The sequence below is a fragment of the Diabrotica virgifera genome, chromosome 10, assembly GCF_917563875.1.
Source record: "Diabrotica virgifera virgifera chromosome 10, PGI_DIABVI_V3a".
NCBI classification, from domain to species: Eukaryota; Metazoa; Arthropoda; class Insecta; order Coleoptera; family Chrysomelidae; genus Diabrotica; species Diabrotica virgifera.
This window is the reverse complement of record NC_065452.1, coordinates 120,416,558-120,439,726: the sequence shown is the minus strand read 5'-3', so window position 1 is coordinate 120,439,726 and position 23,169 is coordinate 120,416,558. Positions and strand designations below refer to the sequence as shown.

Here is a 23,169-nt window from a genome sequence, read left to right as displayed (position 1 = left end):
AGGAAGACCCAAGAAATCTTGGAGAGAGGGAGTAACGAAGGCGATGAGCGCAAGAGATCTTAGAGAGGGCCAATGGGATGATAGAGTGTCATGGAAATTAGGCATCGGACAACGTCGCAAGACGTTTTAAAACCGATTGATAGATAGATAGTACCATTACTTAAACACAATATTTTTAAAACTTTTTTGCTCTTAGTACTTTTTCGAAAAGTCAGTTTTTATCGAGATATTTTGAATATTTGTCAAATCCACCACATATTTGTATATGGTTAAGTACGATTATGGAGACTTGGTAATAATATGAAAATTTATGTATGATTTACATTTTTAGGTATATTTTGAACCGTATTAAAAGAGAAGCTATATCTCGATAAAAGGTGCCTTGTCGAAAAAATACAAAGAGACAAAAAAGTTTTAAAAACATTATGTTTAACTAATGGTATCGCAGTAATAGTTTAATTGGAGCGTACACAAACATTTGGGGGGTTTAAAGGAACAAAACCCCCATAAAATTTTTATGTAAACATATTAAAAAAGAAGCCGCAACTCGATAAAAACTGCCTTATCGAAAAAATATTAAGAGCCAAAAAAGTTTTAAAAATATTGAATTTAACTAATGGTACCACAATAATGATTTAATTGGAACGTACAGAAAAGTTTGGGGGGGTTTAAGGGAATAAAACCCCCATAAAATTTTTATGGGGACCACAAATTTCATTGTAATTTTTCTTTAAGATGCTCCTGCCATAAGAATGCCACATATCTATTTTCATTAAAAAATCTCTAATAGTTTTCGATATATTCGAAAATATCGATTTTCATTTTGTAACTTCAAAGGGCTATAACTTTTTTTATGTGCATATTTGTACTAAGGTAAGTTAAGTTCATTCGAACTATTTTTGGTCCCAGAATATGCGACTTAATTTATGACCTGTATTTTTGTTACACCCTGTATATATATGACTTGCCTACAAATGATAAAACAACCATCGGGACATTTGCAGACGACACTGCTGTTTTTGCCAAGCATGACGATCCTATTGCAGCAACACAAAATCTCCAAGAGCATCTAAACTCACTTGAAATATGGCTGAAGAAGTGGAAGTTTAAGGTAAACGAAACAAAATCATCCCATATAACATTCACTCTCCGGACTGGAACCTGCCCACCGGTAACCATAAATCAAATAAAAATACCACAAAGTAACCAAGTCAAATATCTAGGGCTACACTTTGACAGTAAACTCAACTGGAAACAACATATAACAAAGAAAAGAATGCAACTTCACCTAAAAACCAAAGAACTTTACTGGCTCATCGGAAGAAAATCCCACCTTTCTATAGAAAACAAATTGCTAATATATAAAGCAGTGATAAAGCCAATCTGGACTTATGGCATTGAACTGTGGGGCTGTGCTAGCAAATCCAATACCGTGATTATCCAGAGAGCGCAATCCAAGATACTTCGAACAATAGTTAATGCACCATGGTATGTATCAAACCAAACTCTACACACTGATCTAAAAATTCCATATGTAACCGAAGTCATCCGAGAAAACAACAGAAAACACCACAACAAACTAAAAGACCATCATAATCCATTACTTCATCCACTATTGCAACATGTCCACAATAGAAGACTCAGAAGAAGCTGGCCATCCGACCTAAGAGGTAACTGAGGAAACATCGCTGGATGTTTACCTCTCCACGTCACCACTAGTGTTGCCCAAGTGCAAGACCAAGACGAGACTTAGAGAGTCTTGGTCTTGATCTTGCGACAGTACACCTGGTCTTGGTCTTGGTCTTGGTATTACGCTCCAGGTCTTGGTCTTGGTCTTGGTCTTGGTCTTGCAGCAAGAGTCTTGCAAGTCTCGCAGTTGCCCATTAGCCTATTACATATCTTAGAACTAGAACAACGTAACAGAGTAGGTCAATTTTAAGCTTTAATATTACAGCCATAGTAAAGACCAACCAAATTAATAAATATCTAAACAACTGACACCGGGGAGGTGTGAACCTACGATCTAAGCGATCCGTGTATATATTCCAACTAACCAAAGTTTATTAGGAACTTACGTATTTTTTCGAGTATTTGCCATTGACAATGTGTGATTTAAAAAGAATTCAATTCAGTGACAGATGTGCACAATATGAAGGGTCAGAGGGAAAAAGGATGAATGTCCATTTTTGGTCATTTTGAGATTGTTGTGCAATCTTAGAAAGGGTACTATCAACCTGTGAATGGACAAGAGGAAATAAATATGATAATCGTCTTAAAATCACGTCACAAGATTGGACGCAAGGGGTAAAAACAATGAATATGAATATGAATATGAATACAACTTTATTTCTCATTTTACCGAAAATGCTTGCAGATAGACATTCATCGTTCTTTCCCCTGGCCCTTCATATGTTAGCGCCAGTTCTCATTTTGGTACCGAATACCAAACCGAGAATAATACACTTCTCCAAGAAATTAAGGCACCTCCTTAAAAATGGGTCATTTTTGATGTCTCGAATTTCCTAAACCTATTGTCTGATTTAAGTGATTTTTTAATATTATATAGCCTTATTCGTTAACAATATCGCTGTAATAATATTGTTGCTAGAAGTTAAATTGTCGTTGTATAGGTACCCGATAACTTATCGGTACTAATGAGTGTACCAATCAAACTGTGTTTTTTCTCAAAGTTAGCATCATCCTGTGGAATATTCTAGCATTTATAAAATACTGAAATTAAAATCCAACTACAGTCTGATATTTTTTTAACATTTTGTTTTTCATTTGCTAATGTTGGATAACAGTAAAGTTGGGTATTTTAACAACTAGCCATGTTTTTCATCAATACAGGGTGTTTTTAAATAAGTATGGCAAATTTTAAGGGGTAATTCTAAACAAACGGCTCGTTTTACCCGTATGCGCGCCAATGGTGAATATTAAATTCTTAATTGTATGTCAAAAATGCGTAATAACTACCTCTTAAAACCCACCAAATTTCATTTGCATGTCTCAACCGGTTTTAGAGCAATAAATCGTCAGTTTGTAAGAAAAATTTTAACACCCCCTATTTCGGAAACGAAGCATTTGCGAACATACACTTATAAAGCAAACTGTCAAATTATTTTTCGTGCAGAATTGCTCCTTAAAGATTGCCATACTTATTTAAAAACACCCTGTATTCATAAAAAACATGCCTAGTTATAAAAGTACCTAACTTTTTATTATCCAACATAAGCGAATGAATCAAAAAAACAAAATGTTAAGAAAATATGAGGCTATAGTGGGGTTTTAATTTCAATATTTTATAAATGCTAGAATATTCCACAGGGTGATGCGAACTTTGAGAAAAAATACAGTTTGATTGGTACACCCGGTGTACAATGACAAATTTACCTGTCTAGAAACAATATTATTACAGCGACATTTATACAGAATAAGGCTATATTATTATCAAACAGTGAAATCAAATAAATAAAAAATCAAATTATCAACCACTTAAATCGAACAAGTTTAGGAAATTTATGAGACCAAAAATGACCCGTTCCTTGGAATGGTTTATATTATCAACCAAAGAGAATAACAAAAGAACAGTCGATTGATAAAACAAATGACCAATTTAATTTAACTACCTACAGAAAAAACTGCTATAAATGTCCTTTTGTTTTCCGTATATTTCACTGTAAATATTTCTTTGTTGAATGCCTCGTAGACTAAATATTTGGGTGTTTGGTTACACGGTATTATATAGCCGGCACGGCATTATCTGTTATAGTCTGTCTCCTTATCGTAATCACACTCAGCAGAAAAAATATACATAATAGTCTTATTATTCTATATACAGTATCGATATGATTTTTGTGTGTTTAAATTCGTAGAAAACTAATTAAGGAAAAAAATGAACTACTTATTGTAGGTATATTTTTTATCAGCATATGACATATTTTTAAGTTTCGATACATTATAGGTCTGGATGCCGCGTATGGAAAAAAAATTGATTAATAGCAAGCTGAAAATTTGTTAATAGCTGAACGGTGTCTAGTCGGATAAACTTTGATATATGGGAACACTGGAACAAGTTAAAAATTTGGAACGGTCAGACCACGAAAACGGCACATTTATTTTGTCCGACAGAATAGACTTAAACGCTCCGAACAGAGATTAAACTCTCATGCAAAAATCAGACTGCTATTTATCACCTGTCATAATTCCTGTCATTTGACATATTCTACATGTTCCACTCATTAAAACGCCCATTTGGTGATAAATAGCAGTCTGATTTTTGCATGAGAGTTTAATCTCTGTTCGGAGAGTTTAAGTCTGTTCTGTCGGACAAAATACATGTGCCGTTTTCGTGATCTGACCGTTAAAAATTTTTAACCTGTTCCACAATTAAAACTTTCCCTGTTCCAGTGTTCCCATATATCAGAGTTTGTCCGACTAGACACCCTTAAGCTATTAACAAGTGTTCAGCTTGCTATTAATCAACTTTTTTTCATGCGCGGGATCCAGATCTATTAATTTATGAATGGAGGGCGGCTATTCTCAAAACGTGGACAATTAATTTCAGAGCGAAGAATGTATGTTTGTTTATTGTATTGTTCGTAAGGTGCATAAGTCCAATTTTACAAATTTTTTTGCTTCTCATAGAGTACCTACCTAAGAATATACCCGAACTAATATACTTCATAAAACGACCCCCAGTTCTAATTGCAAGACGCAAGAGTCTTGCAGGCTTAATCTTGTTCTTGCTCAAATCTTGCACGGTAAGTCTTGGTCTTGCTCAAATTAGGCGGTCTTGGTCTTGGTCTTGCGAAAACGCAAAAACAAGACCAAGACTGCAAGACCAAGACTGATTTTGGGCAGCACTAGTCACCACATTTACAATAATTATTAAATTAATGTAAGACCAACAAATTGACTTATACATTAAAAATTATAACAGGAAAATATAACAAACCCAGGAATTAAAAAAAGTTTCTATTTAAAAATTCACGATCAGGAAATAACAAACAATTAATATATACATATAAATATAATAAACTTCCAAAATGCTTCTATATATAAAGAATGAGTCACAAGTTGATACAGAAAACGATAATAACAACAACACTTTATAAAACTTCAAATATACATGAGATATATGTAAAAATTTATCGACTGTATGAATACATAAGTTGGTCAAATATTTCGTAATATTTCCATGCATACGAAACAAGCAAAACTTTTATCGTGATACACAAGAGAGTCCGAAATTTTGCGAAACCGCGTAGGGGTAGGTATTTTAACTTATTGGTGATTTTCTCGATTTATTAAAAACACTTGTTTATATTTACAAATCTTAAATATGAGCCAACAAATTATTGAAGAAAATCTTATATTAAGTTTATTACAAATAGACCGGCTGTATCGTCGCGCTAGCGAAATTATTCCGATTCGATTTTTTTGCACAAACTTACTCAAAATGAGATCCTTATAACATATCCACAGGGTGCCGGGCGGTGCCGTGGTCGAAAAATTGTTTAAACAAATTTTTTTAAACAAATTCACAAAAATAATTTTTTCATTTCGAACAATATTTTTTTTTAGATAATTTGGGTCATTCTGAGCAAAAAAGGTCTCTTGTGATTTTTCTCTAAAATTGATTGTTGTCAAGTTAAATCGCGTATAACTCGACAACAATCAATTTTAGAGAAAGATTACAACAGACCTTTTTTGCTCAGAATGACCCAAATTATCTAAAGAAAGTCATTTATATTTGAGTGGTGTCTTAAATTTCGAGAGGTAAACATATCGAATGGCAGGTATAATAATTAAACGTACATACAATAGATTAACATTGATTACTTCCCACCTGTGCCGGAAACTTAACCACCCCACTCAAATACAAATGACTTTGTAATAAGCTTAAGATAAGGCTTTCTCCAATACGTTGGTGGCAACTATACATTGAGACGTAAAGTGATTAAAATAAATCAAAGTAGAAAATAAGTGAAAACATCTAAACTTACCTAGTAATCTAACCAGACCTTCAGACTTTCCTAATGCGTTGGATGATGTACATATGTAACCCCCAAAATCAGTTTCATCCAAGTTGAGGATCGTCAGATTCATCTGAAGTGAGTATTCGTTGATTATTGATTCCTCCATGATATATTTATAACTAGGAATTAGCTTTTCTCCTGCAAGAAATTAGGTTTTAAGTAGGCTAATTAATTTTTCACTCTGTATCTTAAATAGTTTAATTTGGAGTTTATTGTTAACTGAAATATATACAAAAATTCAATTACTTTTCAGGGAGTCTATTTCCACAAACTTCTCCTGAAAACGAATAAAGTGAATTTGAAGTAATTTGAAATGTAGGTATCGGTCTGCAGTGGATAGTATAATATAATATAATATAATACGTTTAACTCCCACAGAAATCTGGAAGCACGCCAAGCACGTTGCCACTAGCGCCACTGTCGGCTTGCGGTGAAACTACGTTGTGACAATGTAAAATTTGAAGTAAACATTCAAATTTAATTTTATAAATTTTTGAATAACAAGCTAATTTTGCAAAATTAAATTAAAATAAAAATAGTTCAAACACTTATACAAAAACAATAATAAAGCAATTTTATAAATGTAAGGTTAGATTGCTCTGGTTATCACCGCTGACCGCTAGATGGCGCTATTTTTTGCTTCCTCAAATGTAATGGGAAATGTCGAGAGTTGTATGTATTACAGTCAATAGTATTTGGTACAATATATGGGCCTCCGTCGGTTAAGCTCGGCTCTAGGAAAAAGTCCAGATGGGCAACGGGGACAATTAAAAACAATAATAACGGAAAATGTAGCGGAATCTGTCGGAAAATCCAAGAGACAAAGAAATGTGAAATGGCCTAATATTGAATGCAAAACTTCACTAGAGGAAACAGGTAAGCTAAGCTTAACAAACTTCAAAGAAACACCAGAGATAGCAGGAAAATTTATAATGAGAAGAGAATACAAGCGACTAGCATATGCAGAAGAAAAAGAAGAGGCTTTGAAGAAAATTACAAGAAATTGTACTGCAGAACAATAGACACGAAAGCAGAATATTCTATAAAACAATAAACGAAAGCACACAGATATTTAGACCAACATTGATGATATGCAAAGAAAAGGACGGAGAACTAGTAACAGAGAAGCAAAAAATTATAGAGATAGAAATAATACTTCGAAAAAAATCTAAACGCAGACAACGAAAATAAACAAAACGAGACCATATATTATACAGCGGAGTTATGATGCCAAAAGAAGAAGAAGACAAAAATACTCCAAAACAATTACGTACAACAAGTAATCTAGTAGCAATAAGAAAAGTACTGTAAAAGATATCGTGAGAAAAATAAAGCAACGTAGAATTAGATAGCTAGGTCACATCTGGCTAGCAGAAAATGAAACAGTGACATACGCAATGATATAATGAAGTCCAGGAGGAAAAAAGAACAGGGAAAGACCAAAGTGGCTGAAGTTAAAGAAGACTTACAAAAAGCAGGATTAAGAGAATGGCAGAGAAAAACTAGAGACAGGAAAAAATGGGGAGGGATCGTTAAGGAAATAAGAGCTATAAAAATGCAGAAGGGTATGATGTAAAAATATTTTCCATGTACTTTCTTGATTGAACTAATGATGTTGTTTTTATTTATCTTGTCTTTTATATGTATCTTAAAACCCAACCGCCGCGGTTCAAGTTAACATAGAAACAAATACAACCGCTCAACATCGTACACATGCAACTCTCAGTTTACCAGCGGTTAAACTGGTAAATCGCGGCGTCGACGTTGTAGTCCAAGAAGCAGCGCTGAAAAATCTCTCTGAATTTACTAAAGCTAGGTTTTTCACAGTTGATTACTGTGATTGTGTAGAGAAACATACTGCGGTCGGTCAAGCGAAAGGTAGAACAGGGGTTACTGATAGGTTATCAAAGTTGTTTTCCTACGAAGGTAATGCAATCAATTTACTAAGGCTGAAAATCAGTACACACATTCTGAATTGAATATAAATAAAATTATTATAGTCGGTCAGCTGTATGACGGGACAGAGCTGGTCGATCGGCCTAAGTGAATATACAGGGTTATTCACTATATTTTGACCCTCCTGTAAACTGCTTTATTTACAGAATTAGAAAAAAATGTAAAATACAAAAGTTATTCGATTTTTAAATTCTGATGTTTTGTCGACTGTTTAATCGACTATTTTTTAAATGGGAATAGGGGTCGAGTGCTAGCTCATTTTAAAGGTTATTCAATTCCCTATTCAGAATATAAACATTAACATGATTAATTATACGGGGTGTCCAAAATTTTTTTTAATTAAAGTAATTGACACAAAAAGAAGAATGTATGTAATTTATTTAATTCAAAATACATTCTACTGCTGGCAGAAAACAGAAATAAATGTTTATTAAACAAATAAACATTACTTTTCACTTAAATTCAATGGTCAAGCTGCCACCCATCTGCCTCTTGGTAGTTTGAACATTAAATTTAAGCAAAAATCAATGTTTATTTGTGCAATAAACTTTTATTTCTGTTTTCTAATAGCAGTAAAATGTATTTTAAATTAAATAAATTACATACATTCTTTTTTTGTGTCAATTAATTTATTCCAAAAAATTTTTTTTTGGACACCCTGTATAAATAATAGAGAATTGAATTACCTTTCAAATGAGCTAGCACACGACCTCTATTCTCATTTAAAAAAATAGTCGATTACGTCATCACGCCGAGATGGATGACGTCACTAGTATGTTATATATGTCAAAAATAATATTTTAAACATCGAATAAATTTTGTATTTTACATTTTTTTCTAATTCTGTAAATAAGGCAGTTTACAGGGGGGTCAAAATATAGTGAATAACCTTGTACATTCACTGGGGCCAACCGACCGGCTCTGTCCCGTCATATAGCTAACCGACTATAATAACTTTTATTTATATTCAATTTAGAATGTGTGTACCTACTGATTTTCAGCCTTAGTAAATTGATTGCATTACCTTCGTAGGAAGCAACTTTGATAACCTATCAGTAACCCATGTTCTACGTTTCGCTTGACCGACCGCAGTATGTTTCTCTACACAATCACAGTAATCAACTGTGAAAAAACTAGCTTTAGTAAATTCAGAGAGATTTTTCGGTGCTGCCTCTCCGTCTATTGGCAAACTGATCTTATATGAACAAGTCCTTAGCTATTTTTATATAACTGCACAACAGAAAAACTATCGCGCAGTTAACACGTTGACGGACAGTGCGTCAAATGTATAAGCAAGTGTTGTGACACTATTGCCCGATTTCACCAACGATACCTAAATATTTAAGAATTAGCTAAGTGGGTTTAGGTACTTCCTAACTCTAAAACGGATTTCACCATACGATAAGAATTGCCTTAACCGCTTAAGCATTACCTTACGTTAGGATACGGATTTCGATCTCCCTAAACTTTAGGTATTACTTATCGTTGACAGTCAGGTTATATTTTTACAATTTTGACTAATGTACTTGTGACGTTTGTCAATAATTTGCTTCTTACCTTAATTTTTCTGTTATTCTGTAATATTAGGTATATTAGTTGTAATTTTGTATTTTCTTTTATATTATTAATATAATATGTGTTGGAAAATATAGAAAATCCTTTGGAGTTTTTTACAGGTCTGTTGACAAAATTATGTTGTCTACCTAACAAACTAGTGTTGTGTTTCAAAAACAAATTCATGATATAACTAAAAGTATGTCATTAAAAAATTAATAATAAAAAGCAATTTTTCATCATATGTGAAATTTACAACTCTTTTCTTTTCCTCCATTTCACTGTACATATACAAATAACTGTTAAAAAGGCAATATCCTAAGTGTCTACTATATACTAGTTCATGTTGTTTTATTAGTATGCTTTGCAAAAATAAATAACTTCAATAATTGTCATTAGACTGTCTAGTTTATAAATTCTTAAAATACATTTTAAATTCAAGATCCTGAACTTTATTTAACTTCTGCTGCGCACAATAGTATTATAAGATACTAATAATACTAATAATAACATACAAGACGTATATATTTATTAAATACAAACTTAATGCACAAATAACTAACTACTAAATAAAATAACTATAACAGTACAAAACTGAATAAAACCAAATTGGCAAACAAACAATAATGACAAATAATCGAAAAAGTAAGGAAATGTCATCTTATTCTTCTTTTTATTTATCAAAAATAGTTCAAACGTACCCTAAGCAATACTTAGGAAAGCATTTCCTAGATAAGCAGTTCTTTTAGTTGTGAAATGCGATTGTTCCTATGTATTGACTTAAGAAGTTCCTATCGATAAGAATTACTTAATAAGGCAACTGTTTAGGTATCGTTGGTGAAATCGAGTATATGTGTATTTTGCAAAGTAGAATAGGGAAAAATTCATCGTCTATAGACGTTGTGTTACATTACATAAATGGAAATTAGACGCATATAGACGTTCTGTCCGTCAACGTGTTAAGTTGTTTCTGTGTAGGTACCTATATGTCTTGTAATCTGATTCTGTGACTTTTTTATTTTTGACGCGGCCTATCCCACAGACTTTTCTTGAAAACGAATAAAGTGTATAATCTCATTACCAAAATAAATCTCATCATTACTTGTGTTGAATACCCTGTACGTGGTAAAATGTTAAAATTATGTGACAGTCCCGACATGATTTAGCTTTAGTGTGATATATGAAAGAAGGCCGAAGACCGTTTTCGGGCAGCGTAGTCAGTAATTTGAAATGTAGGTATCGGTCTGCGGTGGATAGTACAATATATGGGCCTCCGTCGGTTAAGCTCGGCTCTAGGGAAAAGTGCTTACCGTTGTCCCGCATCCAGTGGTTCATGGCTTTCGGAGATGCTTCTACGTAGCACTGTACGTGAACATCACTGGTTATGGGAGCGGCTACTAGCTGATTTGATACCCTAATTAAAGGGTGGACTGAAACAAAATAAACAACCGTTCATTATGCGTATAATGTAACACCGATTCAAGCGAACATCTTACATGGCTCTCAAACTGTTTTCTTGAGGCAATATTTCATACTTGGGAATAAAACAAAGTGAATTGTAATTAAAATTACATTTTTTGTTTCGTCTTGACAATGCTAAAATGGCTTTCAAAAAATTCCTGAAATAAAAATTGTAAATCATTGATTTTCATCAAAGCTATATCCGAGCAAAAAATTACGTATGCCTTGTTTTAATCTGAATTTGTATCATTGGTCTATACATTAATTTTGATTAAAATTGGAAAACATAAAAAAATCAACCAAAATCTTTAACACAGAACTGTAATCGAACATAAAAAAAATTAACAAAACTATAAGTAAGAATAATAAATAAAATCAAAGAAGATGCTGTTATATGCCCACCACCAACATCTCTACATTACGTAACTCTTCTTCTCATTGAGTCTATAAAATTTTTTAGGACCCATGGAGTATTATTTAATTCTTGAATATTATTCTCTATTCTTTGTCTAAACAAAATCTAGGCTTGCATATGCTCTTTATCGATTTTAAACAGGCTTACGACTCCATCTCACGAAACGAGCTATACGAAGCAATGAGAGCACTAGAAATATCAGAGAAACTGATACGATTAGTTAAAATGACGTTAACCAACACAGTCAATAAAGTCATGATAGGAGGCAGTTTTTATAATCAGGTTAACGTCAACAGAGGATTAAAACAAGGGGACCCCCTGTCAACAGACTTATTAAATAGACTAGAAAAGATAATTATTCTTAATAAAAGATAATTAAAATATTCTTAACAGAAGACAACAGTGTGTAGGTTTTGCAGATGACCTGGTGTTTCTGACACGTTCAAGAGTATAACTTCAAAAAATGTTCAAGCAATTTGAAGAAGAGGCAAAAAAATATGGCCTGACTATAAACCAAGGAAAAACCAAGTATATGGAAATGAGAGGAGAAAATGCTGAAGAAAATAAGTGGATTACTCTAAGGGCAAATGACAAAGATTATAAATTTGAGAAGGTAACTGAATTTGAGTACCTTGGAGTAACAGTTACAAATAGAGGAGACGAAGAGAGAGAGAGAGAGGGAATGATAGGTAAACGGTTGTTGAAAAGTAGCAAAGCAGTAGGTTCATTAAACGCACTGTTGAAGGCAAAAAACGTGTGCAGGACAGCCAAGATCCGAGCGTATGAAAGAATAGTGAGACCAACGGTGTTGTATGTATGTGAAACTTGGACAATGAATCAGAAAGAAGAAAAAAGCTAGAGATTTGTGAGAGAAAAATATTGAGAAACATTTTTGGTGGTATAAAGGAGGCTAACGGAGAATGGCCCAGAAGAACAAACCAGGAGCTAATGGAGATGTATAAGAAACCTAAAATAACTCAGAAAATCAAGGCACAGAGAGTTAGATGGTTGGGTCATGTTTTACGCATGCCACAAGAAAGAAACGTCCTAAGAGTTTTATCAGCAGGAGAACAAGGGAAGAAAAGAAGAGGGAAACCACGTAGGAAGTGGTTTGATGCCGTCCGGACTGACCTAGAAGAAGTAAGTACAAGAGACTGGAGAGTACAAGTATAGGACCACAAAAAGTGGAAAAAATTAGTCAAGACTATCGAAGCAAAGGGCCTCTAAGGCCTGTATTGCTGTTATATATATTCTTTGTCTAAGATCTTTCAAATCTGCTACAGGAGTTTTTTAAAAATAAAATTCTTTAAATATGGCTACCGAAAGAAATCGCATGGAGTCAAATCACAGGAGCGAGGGGGAATATAATAGGCGTATTTAAACTTATGACCGTTTTGTCGAAAAAGTCCATAATAAAATTCAAATTTTGCAGCGTTGTATGAACTGGAGCCCCCTCTTGGTGAAAATATCCTTGTATTAATTCATCATCCATCAATTGATTTATAAATGGAGTTAAAATTTCTTGACGCTAATATTCAGCATTTAGAATCCCTTTCAAAATATGGGTCCTAAAATACTTTTATTTTTATTAAGGCTCAATTTCAACATTGTTCACTACACAAACCAACCAACCCGCGGCAAGCCTTTCGCAGTGTGAATTGGCTCCGAAAACCTTGCCTGTGCCTTGCCGTTGCCGGTCCGGTTCCTTGCACGTCTAATGAGAATCAGGCTTAAACATCTACAATGCGACGGATAGGTCTGCAAAAGACGTCATAATGAACCGCAAGATTGGGAAATACTTCAACAAAATCTTCAAAAGCATTTCGGTTGGAGTAAACCCATTCTCTCTTAATTCTTTGACCTTTTCTAAAATATACTTCGAGCATAGATCGCTTTTGTTCATCCGTGAAAACCGTTATTACTAATAATTTTTTTTTAAAGAAAATTTACCGCATCCACCAACAGGTTATTAGCGGCATTACTTGATAAACAAAGGTTAACAATGATTTTTAACAAATAACAAATAGCTAGATTTGGTACAAAAATATTGATTTAGATTAGATAGTAAGTCTTTTACTGGACAGTTTTCTCTTGATAAAGCTGGTAGAGTGTTCTATATGTAGGCGCGTTAGAACTGTTTGAATAAACCGTGAACAAGCACTTGTTTTCCACTGTCGTGTGTCTGGTTTTACTGATCTTAGATTAGATTTCGACAGAAACCATTCGCGTTGCCACTGACCAATCACTTTTTGTTAAAAGAAAAACGTTTTGAGATCATTACATACACACTCGCACACTAATTCAGAATTCCGCACTTAATGCTGCATTACGAGAAACTTCTGTCTGCCTCTTCCTTGCCGATAATTCCTATAATATGTGATGGGATCCATATAAATTTCTGAGTCGTGTTGTTTTCTTGTGCAATTTGTAGTTCAGTTTTTATTAGTTTCTCTAAAGGACTTTTAGGATACAGGTGCTGCATTGCAAGGAGAGAGTTGGGTGAGTCGGTGAGAAACAGAAATATTTGACAGGTTTGCATGTTTCAGGGTGCGATACAGAGCAAATAGTTCGTTGCAAGTAAAAAAGGAGAATATAGGCTGCTAATTTATGATGACTGTGATGTATCACTTTCTAATCCGGAGCTCACCTCTTTAAGATGAGCAAGTATTTTTTTATTCAAGTTGGTCAGCCTTGTTTTTATTGATCTTTCTTTTAAGTAGGGACGGATCTTCTTTAACGTGTCACTGAGACCTCTCAAATCAGAAGTGTAGTCATTGATTGAGATTATGGGGTTCGATAAGTCAGCTATGCTCTCTAGGAGGAGGACTAATTGATCGCAATTCAACGGAAATGGTGGTTCGTGATTATTGATGAAGGTTTTGGCAGGATATATCATGCCAAAAATGGATACATTGGAATGCGTTGTTTCTTCAAGTTTAGATGTCTTTGGCTTCTTTCGAGTTGCTGTAGGTTTTGGTACTACAAATGGGGTTTCTTGAAGTGTAATGTCGGTTTCTGGAGAGGCGACTTCACTTATAGAGCGTTTTAAATGAGTTTCTTTGTTTTCGGTCACTTCTGTATTTAGATTTGGTAATTTTGACTCAGTATGTTGTGAAAAGGTGCTTTGGTGTGATAATGTGGTTGGAGTTTGATTAGATTGGGACGTTTCAGGTTGGTTAGTCGTACTGGTAAGGGTTTGCGTAGGAATTGATGCTGTTGCTGTTTCTGCAGCCGAATTGGCTACAGTTGTAGTATTTAAAGTTATAAAGCTTAGTGGAGTTTGTTGTGTCGCAGATATATTTGTACGTTCGGTGCAGGCTGCTGCCACGTGTCCTGGTTTTTTGCATTTGAAGCAAACGTTTCCATCTTGAGAAAAGAATATTGTGTAGTGTGTTTTCGAATGCTATTGTTATGGCGCTTGGGATGGTTAAATTGTGAGGGCTAACATATACTTGCCGTCGAAAGCTTAGGATATGGCTGTACTCGGGAAGATTTGCGCCAATTTTTAGAAATGTTATGGGAGATACAAGATGTAGACCGATTTTTTGCAGTTCTTTTTCAAGAACATGGTGTGGAATGGACGGGCATACCTGTGACATAACAATTCTTTCGGCAGGTGTTATAAGTCGTCTAGCCTTTAAAAGTTCTCCTCGGATAGTGATTTGGCCATGGTTATCTAAAAACTCATCTAGGATATTTTTGTTCGCAAGGTACATGCAAACTCGGTTGTTGGAAAGGAGGGAGGCAAAAATGATATTTTTAGGTTGAACAATGTTACCGAGAGGGATTAGGTAGTCATGAAGTGGAGTATTTTCGATGGCACTGAAGACTAGTGCTAGCTGTCTTGAAGGAATTTAAATTGATTTGTCACTGCTGAGTAGCTTTTCGGTGAAATTTGGTTTTGTTGAGATTGTTGATCCATGCTTGCTTCGGTGGAGATCATTGTAGAAGAACTGGTATCACCCGCCAGAGTGAGTGCGGCCCTGTCCCCTATTGGGAACGGAATCCAGTTTTGTCAGTATAAATCGCAATAAAATTGAAAATGTGTTTAAAATGTTACTGGTATACATATACGGTCATTGTACATTATAATGCAATAAAACATTTACTATTTCAAAAATTTACGTGTATATAATATAGCGTATATCACTTACTGCTTTTTTGTATGTACCACTTTCACAAAAACTTAACTTAGGTATATATAAATAAACTTTTATTTATATTTACTTGTTGAAACGACAAATTTTCTGCTAATTGCTTTTTGATAACTAGGTACTTAGCTCGCCTTCGATACGATGTTAACGGTACAAGGTTCAAACTTGAATCCCTAATAATCATTTTGTTTACTAAAACTTGAAAAGTCAAAGTTGATAATGCAGAAACACACAAAATTTTATGTACCATTCGACATAAAATTCCTACTCTCAGATCCTCAGACCTTTTCAGCCAAAGTATGGCTGTTGCCTACAACATCATGGCCTAGTATGTCAACCTCAATTTTGAAAAAGACATAACCTTCTTAACGCCTTGGCGGTTCTACTCTCTTTTTAACACAATTTCTTTAATAATAATTTTTTTGAACACGATTTCCGGAGTGGAAGTGAAAACGTCAGATTTTGTAGTTAAAAATGTAATTGTCATTAAAATTAACTGTGGCCAATCCCATATAAATAAACACAATATTTAACTTAGACACGCCACAAGAAAACAGTTTCTGAACCTTACTAAGTGAACATGATTTTAAAATATACTGCATAGTAAGTAAACATAAATGATATCTGATATAATTTAATTAAAATATAAAATATTTTATTGCAATAATTTTGTTTAATTAAAAACAGCTGAGCACTGCCAAACAACAAGTGGCAAAAACCGAAAAATGCTGCTGATATTAACTATTTAGAGAATAATTCATTTCAGTAATATGACAAATTTTTAATAAAAATGAGCAGTCAATATTGATGACATATGCAACATTATAAAACAAAACGCATAAACCATTTAGAGAAATTTACTCAATAAACATGAAAACGATATTATTTCATATATTCATGTTGGGTATGAGTTAAATTATAAAATATTTAACGAAAAGTCAAAAACAGAGCTTTTAACAATGTTGCCATAAAACAATCATGTCATTTAATATGAATTTAATTATTCTAGTTAAATGTTCAAGGCACGGGCAGCTGTAATATAAAAAAAATTATTAAATTAAATCAAAATCTAAATTAAAGGGCCTAGCCGGGTAAGATGGTGAAAAGTGCCCCCAACTCGATTTAAATTCCATATAGACCACTTTTTAGCACATATAGAGGAACTCACTTTCTGAAATTTTTAGCCCCCTAGGTGGTCACGTGACCCCCACAGAGCCTAATTAGGCTTTTTATGTTTTTATTTTTTATCTCAGCCGCATCAAGAGTTAGCCAAAAACTTTATTTAAGAAAGTTGTAAGTTTCGAAAAGGTCTATATGAATTTTTTTTTTAATTTTTGACGGGAAATTCGAATTTTAGAGCAATTTTAAATTTTTAAATAACTCTGAAAAAAAAACTAAGACACTCGTTTTTACGAAAATCAATTGTAATGTGTATTTTTCCACAATCTTTAACCCTGAATTTTTTCAGATTTTTAAAATTGGTGAAACGTACCTTTAAAAATAAAAAACCGCATTTTTTCGTTTTTTTTTTCGTTTTTTGATACAATTTTATACATATGTTTCAAAAAAGGTAACACCGTTACTACAATAGGTAAAAAACTGAAAAATAATTGGGGTTTGCTTAATAAAAATTTTTTGTAACGCCATCCATTATCAAGATACAGGGCGTTGAAGAAAACAAAATTTTACACATTTTTTACGATTTTGCCGAAACTACTGGCAACATTGTAATAAAACTTAACGGGTTTTAAGAGGTGGTTATTGTGCATGTTTTGACATACAACTAAGGATTTGATATTCATCATTGGCGCGCATAGGGGCAATGGTCTGAATTTTTTAAAGAAAAAAAGATAGTACGCCACTGACATATTTCAAATTAACAATCATTTTTGAATTCCTCGTTCAATTTGCAATAAAAAAATTATTATCTCATTTTTTCATACAACGCGCCGTTTTGCTGCAAAAAATAAAATATCTTAACGCTTCCAAAGTATTCGAATTAATTTTTATAATGGATGTATGAGTTTATATAGATGTAGAAACTACTAGAAGTTCGAATACTTTGTAAGAGTTAAGATCTTTTATTTTTTGAATAAAAATGGCTCGTCGTATGGAAAAATAAAAAGATAGATTTTTTGTCACAAATTGAACGAGGAATTCAAAACGATTTTAATTTTAAATATGTCAGTGGCTTACTATCTTTATTCTTTAAAAAGTTCAGACCATTACCCTTATGCGCGCCAATGATGAATATCAAATCCTTAATTGTATGTCAAAACATGCACAATAACTACCTCTTAAAACCCGCCAAGTTTTATTACAATGTTGCCTGTAGTTTCGGCAAAATCGTAAAAAATGTGTAAAATTTTGTTTTCTTCAACGCCCTGTATCTTAAAAATGGATGGTGTTACAAAAAATTTTTATTAGGCAAACCCCAATTATTTTTCAGTTTTTCACCTATTCTAGTGACGGTGTTACCTTTTTTGAAAAACATGTATAAAATTGTATCAAAAAACGAAAAAAAAAAACGAAAAAATGCGGTTTTTTATTTTTAAAGGTACGTTTCACCAATTTTAAAAGTCTGAAAAAATTCGGGGTGAAAGGTTGTGCAAAAATACACATTATAATTGATTTTCGTAAAAACGAGTGTCTTTTTTTCAGAGTTATTTAAAAGTTTAAAATTGTTCTAAAAAATCGAATTTCTCGCCAAAAATTAAAAAAAAACTTTTTCATATAGATCTTTTTGAAACGTACAACTTTTTTAAATAAAGTTTTTGGCTAGCTCTTGATGTGGCTGAGGTAAAAAATAAAAACCAAAAAGCCTAATTAGGCTCTAGGGGGGTCACGTGACCACCTAGGGGGCTACAAATTTCAGAAAGTGAGTTCTTCTATATGTGCTAAAAAGTGGCCTATATGGAATTTAAATCGAGTTGGGGGCACTTTTCGCCATCTTACCCGGCTAGGCCCTTTAATAGTTATTTATGATATAAGTGTTAAAAGTACACGTTTAAGGCACGCATGTGAAAGTTTGCAGAATGAGCGATAGCGAGTTCTGCAATTGATATGAGTGCCTTAAAAATGTACTTTTTAACACGCATATCATACAATATTTTTTCTACAAACGTAATTCTTCTTCTTCTTCTTCCTCTTTATAAGCAATTCTGCTTGTTCATTGGCGGATTGATACCTCTATGGAAGGTTGCCACTCCATCTTTTGCGCGGTCGGCCGATACTTTTTCTGCCGATTGGTGATTTATCTCGTGCTATTTTGACCACACGTGTCTCCCCAATTCTGGTTATGTGGTTGTTTAATTCTTTTTTTCTATTTAGTGGCCATTCGTTTATACACTGTACGTTACATTGTCTTCTAATATCTTCGTTCCTCTTTCGATCTCTCAGTGTATTTCCTGTAATTCTTCTCAGTACTCTCATCTCTGCCGTTTCCAGTAGTCTTTGTGTTGTGGCTATATCAGGTCTTGTTTCTGATGCATATGTCATTATTGGTCTTACACTGGCTTTATAAATTCTTGACTTCATCTCAGTGTTAATATGTCGGTTTCGCCATATAGTGTTATTAAGGCATCCTGCCAATCAATTTGCTTTTTGTACTTGATTTCTCACTTCTTTGTCTAGGTTTCCGTAACTTGACAATGTAATTCCAAGGTATTTTACTTCCATTACTTGTTCAATACTGTTACCATCAATTTCTATTTTGCATCTGATTGGTTCTTTACTGATTACTATTGTTTTGGTTTTCTGAGATGAAATTGTCATATTGAATTCTTTTGCTCTTATGTTAAATCTGTGGACTAATCTTTGCAGACTATCTTCATCTTGGGCTATAAATATATCGTCATCTGCGTAGCAGAGTATTTTTACTTCTTTGTTTCCCTGTAATTACAAACGTAATTACAGGACAATATCTACAAAAACTTTTACTTGAACTTGACTGACACTCCATTTTTATATTTTTTTGACATTACATCAAAATTGTCTATACGGTCAATACGGATTGCAATGCCATAAAAATTTTAAAGCACTAGTGCCTTAAAGTAGCATTTTTAACGCTCGTATGGAGTGCTAAAAATTGCATTTTTAACACGGTTGTAGAAAAAAAATTAAATTACATAGGATGTCACGGCAGGTCTCAGGTGTCTATGGATTGAAATTTGCTTGCTACTTTCTTCATTTTTTTCTGCCCATGAACGTATGCTTCAACTTACTACATTTGCTATTTAAATATCATCTTTTCTTGTCTCTAACCATTTTATGATTCCTTCATCTAACCTTCGTCCTTCTTCAGCTCTCAGCAATTCATTTTTTGTCCATTTTCCTTCTATCAGTTTTTTACGTGTCCCAACCACGCAACCAGAGTAGTTTCTTGGTTAAACGGTATTGAATATTTCTCGTTTACCATACTCCCTACGCAGCAGAGGACGACCACCAACACACTGGATGGACGATATTAAACGAATGTCCAAGAAATGGCAACAAGATGCACAGAACCGTGCAGAGTGGCGAAAAATGTCAGAGACCTATGTCCAGCAGTGGACAGAAGAGGTTGCCTGATGATCATGATACAACTCCTCAACCTCGGAGTTATATCGTCTTCGGCATTCATTTTTTTACATTAATCTCTTCCAAAAATCTATCTACTACACTTTGTCTATCTAATACACTAATATAATTAATGAAAACTATAAACGATATAAAGAGAAGAGGAAAATAGTTAAAAATTTAATATCCGAAGCAGAATAACGAATCTGGAAAGATTTTGGAGACAGCCTAGAAGAAGAGAGCATGAGCAACCAAAATTATTATTCTATTTTATTATTATTATTATATTCTATTATTCTATAATCTAAAATTTCTATTCAATCTATAAACTTCTAGGTTTAAGAGTTAATCAAAAGAAAGAAGTAAGGTCCATAAAAACAAGAACGAAGACCTATTAACAGAATAAATTACAATAGTAAAAGATGGATACAACATTTCCACCTTCTATAGTCAGAAACAAAAAACATTACAAATTCGCAAAAAGAAAACAACGATAATGAAGAATATGATATTACAGAAAAAAATTACATTATGTGGAATTGCTAGATGCAATACGAAAACTAAAACAAATAATACGTCAGAAATTCTTAAAAGTATGGGTGACAGAGGAAAAAAACTACTGGAATTTAGTAGTACCTACAAACTGGTAAATAGCTTAGATTTTACCTATCCTGAAGATTTATTGAGGATTTCAATAATATTATATTTTATATATTACAGTTACGAAAATAAACGACCACCTATTGGAAAAGAAACTATTTTCTGTTGAAATTTTCTTTTTACCCTTCTTCCTTACAGACAGATATACAGAACAGACCATAGAACAATTCGTCGTCTCGGAAACTCTTCCTAAAATAACTTTCACCTTATCAAAAGCTTTCTCCAAATCTATAAATGCCAGTGACGCTGTCTGGTTTTGTCGGTTAACTTTTTCTATTATTTGCTTCAGTGTGAATACATGGTCCTGGGTGCTTCTTCCTTTACGGAATCCACTTTGCACTTCATGTAGTGAACTTTCAATTTTCTTGTACAGTCGCCTCTCGATTATTTTTTCGAAGGTTTTCATGGACGTGCATAGTAAAGAAATTCCTCTATAATTACTGCAACATTTCTTGTCTCCTTTCTTATATATGGGTAAAATCAGCGCCATTTCCCAATCTTTTGGAATTATCTCTGTCTTCCATATTTCATTAAAAATCTTCAAGAGTACTTCATTACCTTTATCACCCATGTGCTTCAGCATTTCGTTCGTTATTCTATCAAACCCAGGCGCTTTTCCTTTTTTTAGCCATTTAATAGCATCCTCTAACTCTTCTAATTTTATTTCATCTGTTTCTCTCTGTTGTAGTGTGTTTCCTACTTCCTCTTCCACTGTATCTGTATGCGTTGCTTCCAGAAGTTCTTGGAAGTACTCTTTCCATCTGCTCATTATTTCTTTGTTTTCGGTTAACACTTTTCCTTCTGAATCTCTAATATATGTATCTGTTTCTTTTGTATCCTGCCTGAACGATTTAAGGATTTTATAAAACAGCTTTTGATTTTCTTTGCTATTTTGTTCCATTTTCTCTCCAAATTCTGCCCAACTTACTTTTTTTGCCTCTACAACTAGTTCCTTTGCTTTTTTCCTTTGTTTCTTGTACTCTTCGTAACTAGTTTCGTTCCTATTGGCCAAGTATTTTTTCCAAGCGGTTTTCTTATTTTTAATACCATTTTTCACATTATCTGTCCACCAAGATGTTTGTTTCTTGTTTTTGACGATTCTACAGGTTCCACAAGCTTCCTTTGCCGCTTCTAAGATTGCTTCCTTGTATATAACCCAGGAATGCTCTACATTTTTATGTCTTCTTTCTATGGAAGTATTCCCTAATTTTTGTTCGACTAATTCTTTGAATGTGTTAGCTACTCGTTTGTCATTTAGTTTGTAACTTCTTATTGTTTCGCATTCAGTTTTTTGCATACTCTTATTCTTTTTCTCTGCTTTTCTGTCAATTAAATCTCTTATTTTAGATATTACCATAAAATGATCACTACCAATCTCTGGCCCCCTTCCAACTTTTGTGTCTAAAACATTTTTCATATTTTCTTTATCTACTATGACATAATCGATTACTGATTTCTCGTTTCTTGTTGGTACCTCTCTTGTATAAGTATGTATCTCTTTATGTTTGAACCAGGAGTTCGTTACGATCATATTATTTATTGTGCAGAAGTCTAAAAGCTTTACTCCATTGCTGTTGGACGCTTTTTCTCCGTGTGGTCCTAGTATCTCCTTATACCTGCGAATTTACAAAACCTATACCATTTCAGTCATAGCAGCGACTGAATTCGAATAGGGTTTGTATGCAGAATATTAGTTACATATCCTATACCATTTCAGTCATGACAGCGACTGAATTCGAATAGGGTTTGCATGCAGAATATTAGTTACATATCCTATACTATTTCAGTCATGCAAGTAAAACTAATCAAATATTTACTTAGTGCATTTATTGTTATATCATAAAATTTAGATATGTTTTGAAAATTAAAATTAATAATATATATTTCGATAATATTAAAAATTAAAAACAAATGAGTAATTACTAATGTACGAATATATGTATACAGTATGTCCCTGTAAGTTGGAACCATATGGAAAACAGGTCGATTTTTATTTTTAAATTATAATTTTTTTGGCATATATTTCATAGGTACTAGTGACGTCGTCCATCTGAGCGTGATAACGTAATCGATGATTTTTTTTTTTAATAGGAATATGGGTCGTGTGGCACCTCATTTGAAAGTGTGTTTAATTCTCTATTCAGTAATATAAACACAAATATTATTATTTATACAGGGTGGCCAAAAAAACAATTTTTGAATTATATTGATTGACGAAAAAAGAAGAATGTATGCAATTTACTTCAATCAAAATACTTTCTATCGCTGTCAGAAAATAGAAAAAACTGTTTATTTGGCAAATAAACATTGGTTTTTTGCTTAAATTAAATGTTCAAACTGCCAAGAGTTACGTGGGAGGCTGTTTGTGATT

General features: G+C 33.3%; 1 protein-coding gene across 1 annotated transcript in view; it reads right to left on the bottom strand.

The window, feature by feature from the left end:
- Positions 1 to 23,169, bottom strand: part of LOC114325410 (lachesin-like) — a 1,092,141-nt gene that overhangs the window by 92,172 nt on the left and 976,800 nt on the right. Inside the window, exons 9-10 of the mRNA XM_028273477.2 lie at positions 10,862 to 10,981; positions 6,009 to 6,179 (exon numbers count right to left, since the gene is read on the bottom strand). Of these exons, the coding sequence (XP_028129278.1) occupies positions 6,009 to 6,179; positions 10,862 to 10,981 (291 nt within the window). The remainder of the gene's footprint in view (positions 1 to 6,008; positions 6,180 to 10,861; positions 10,982 to 23,169) is intronic.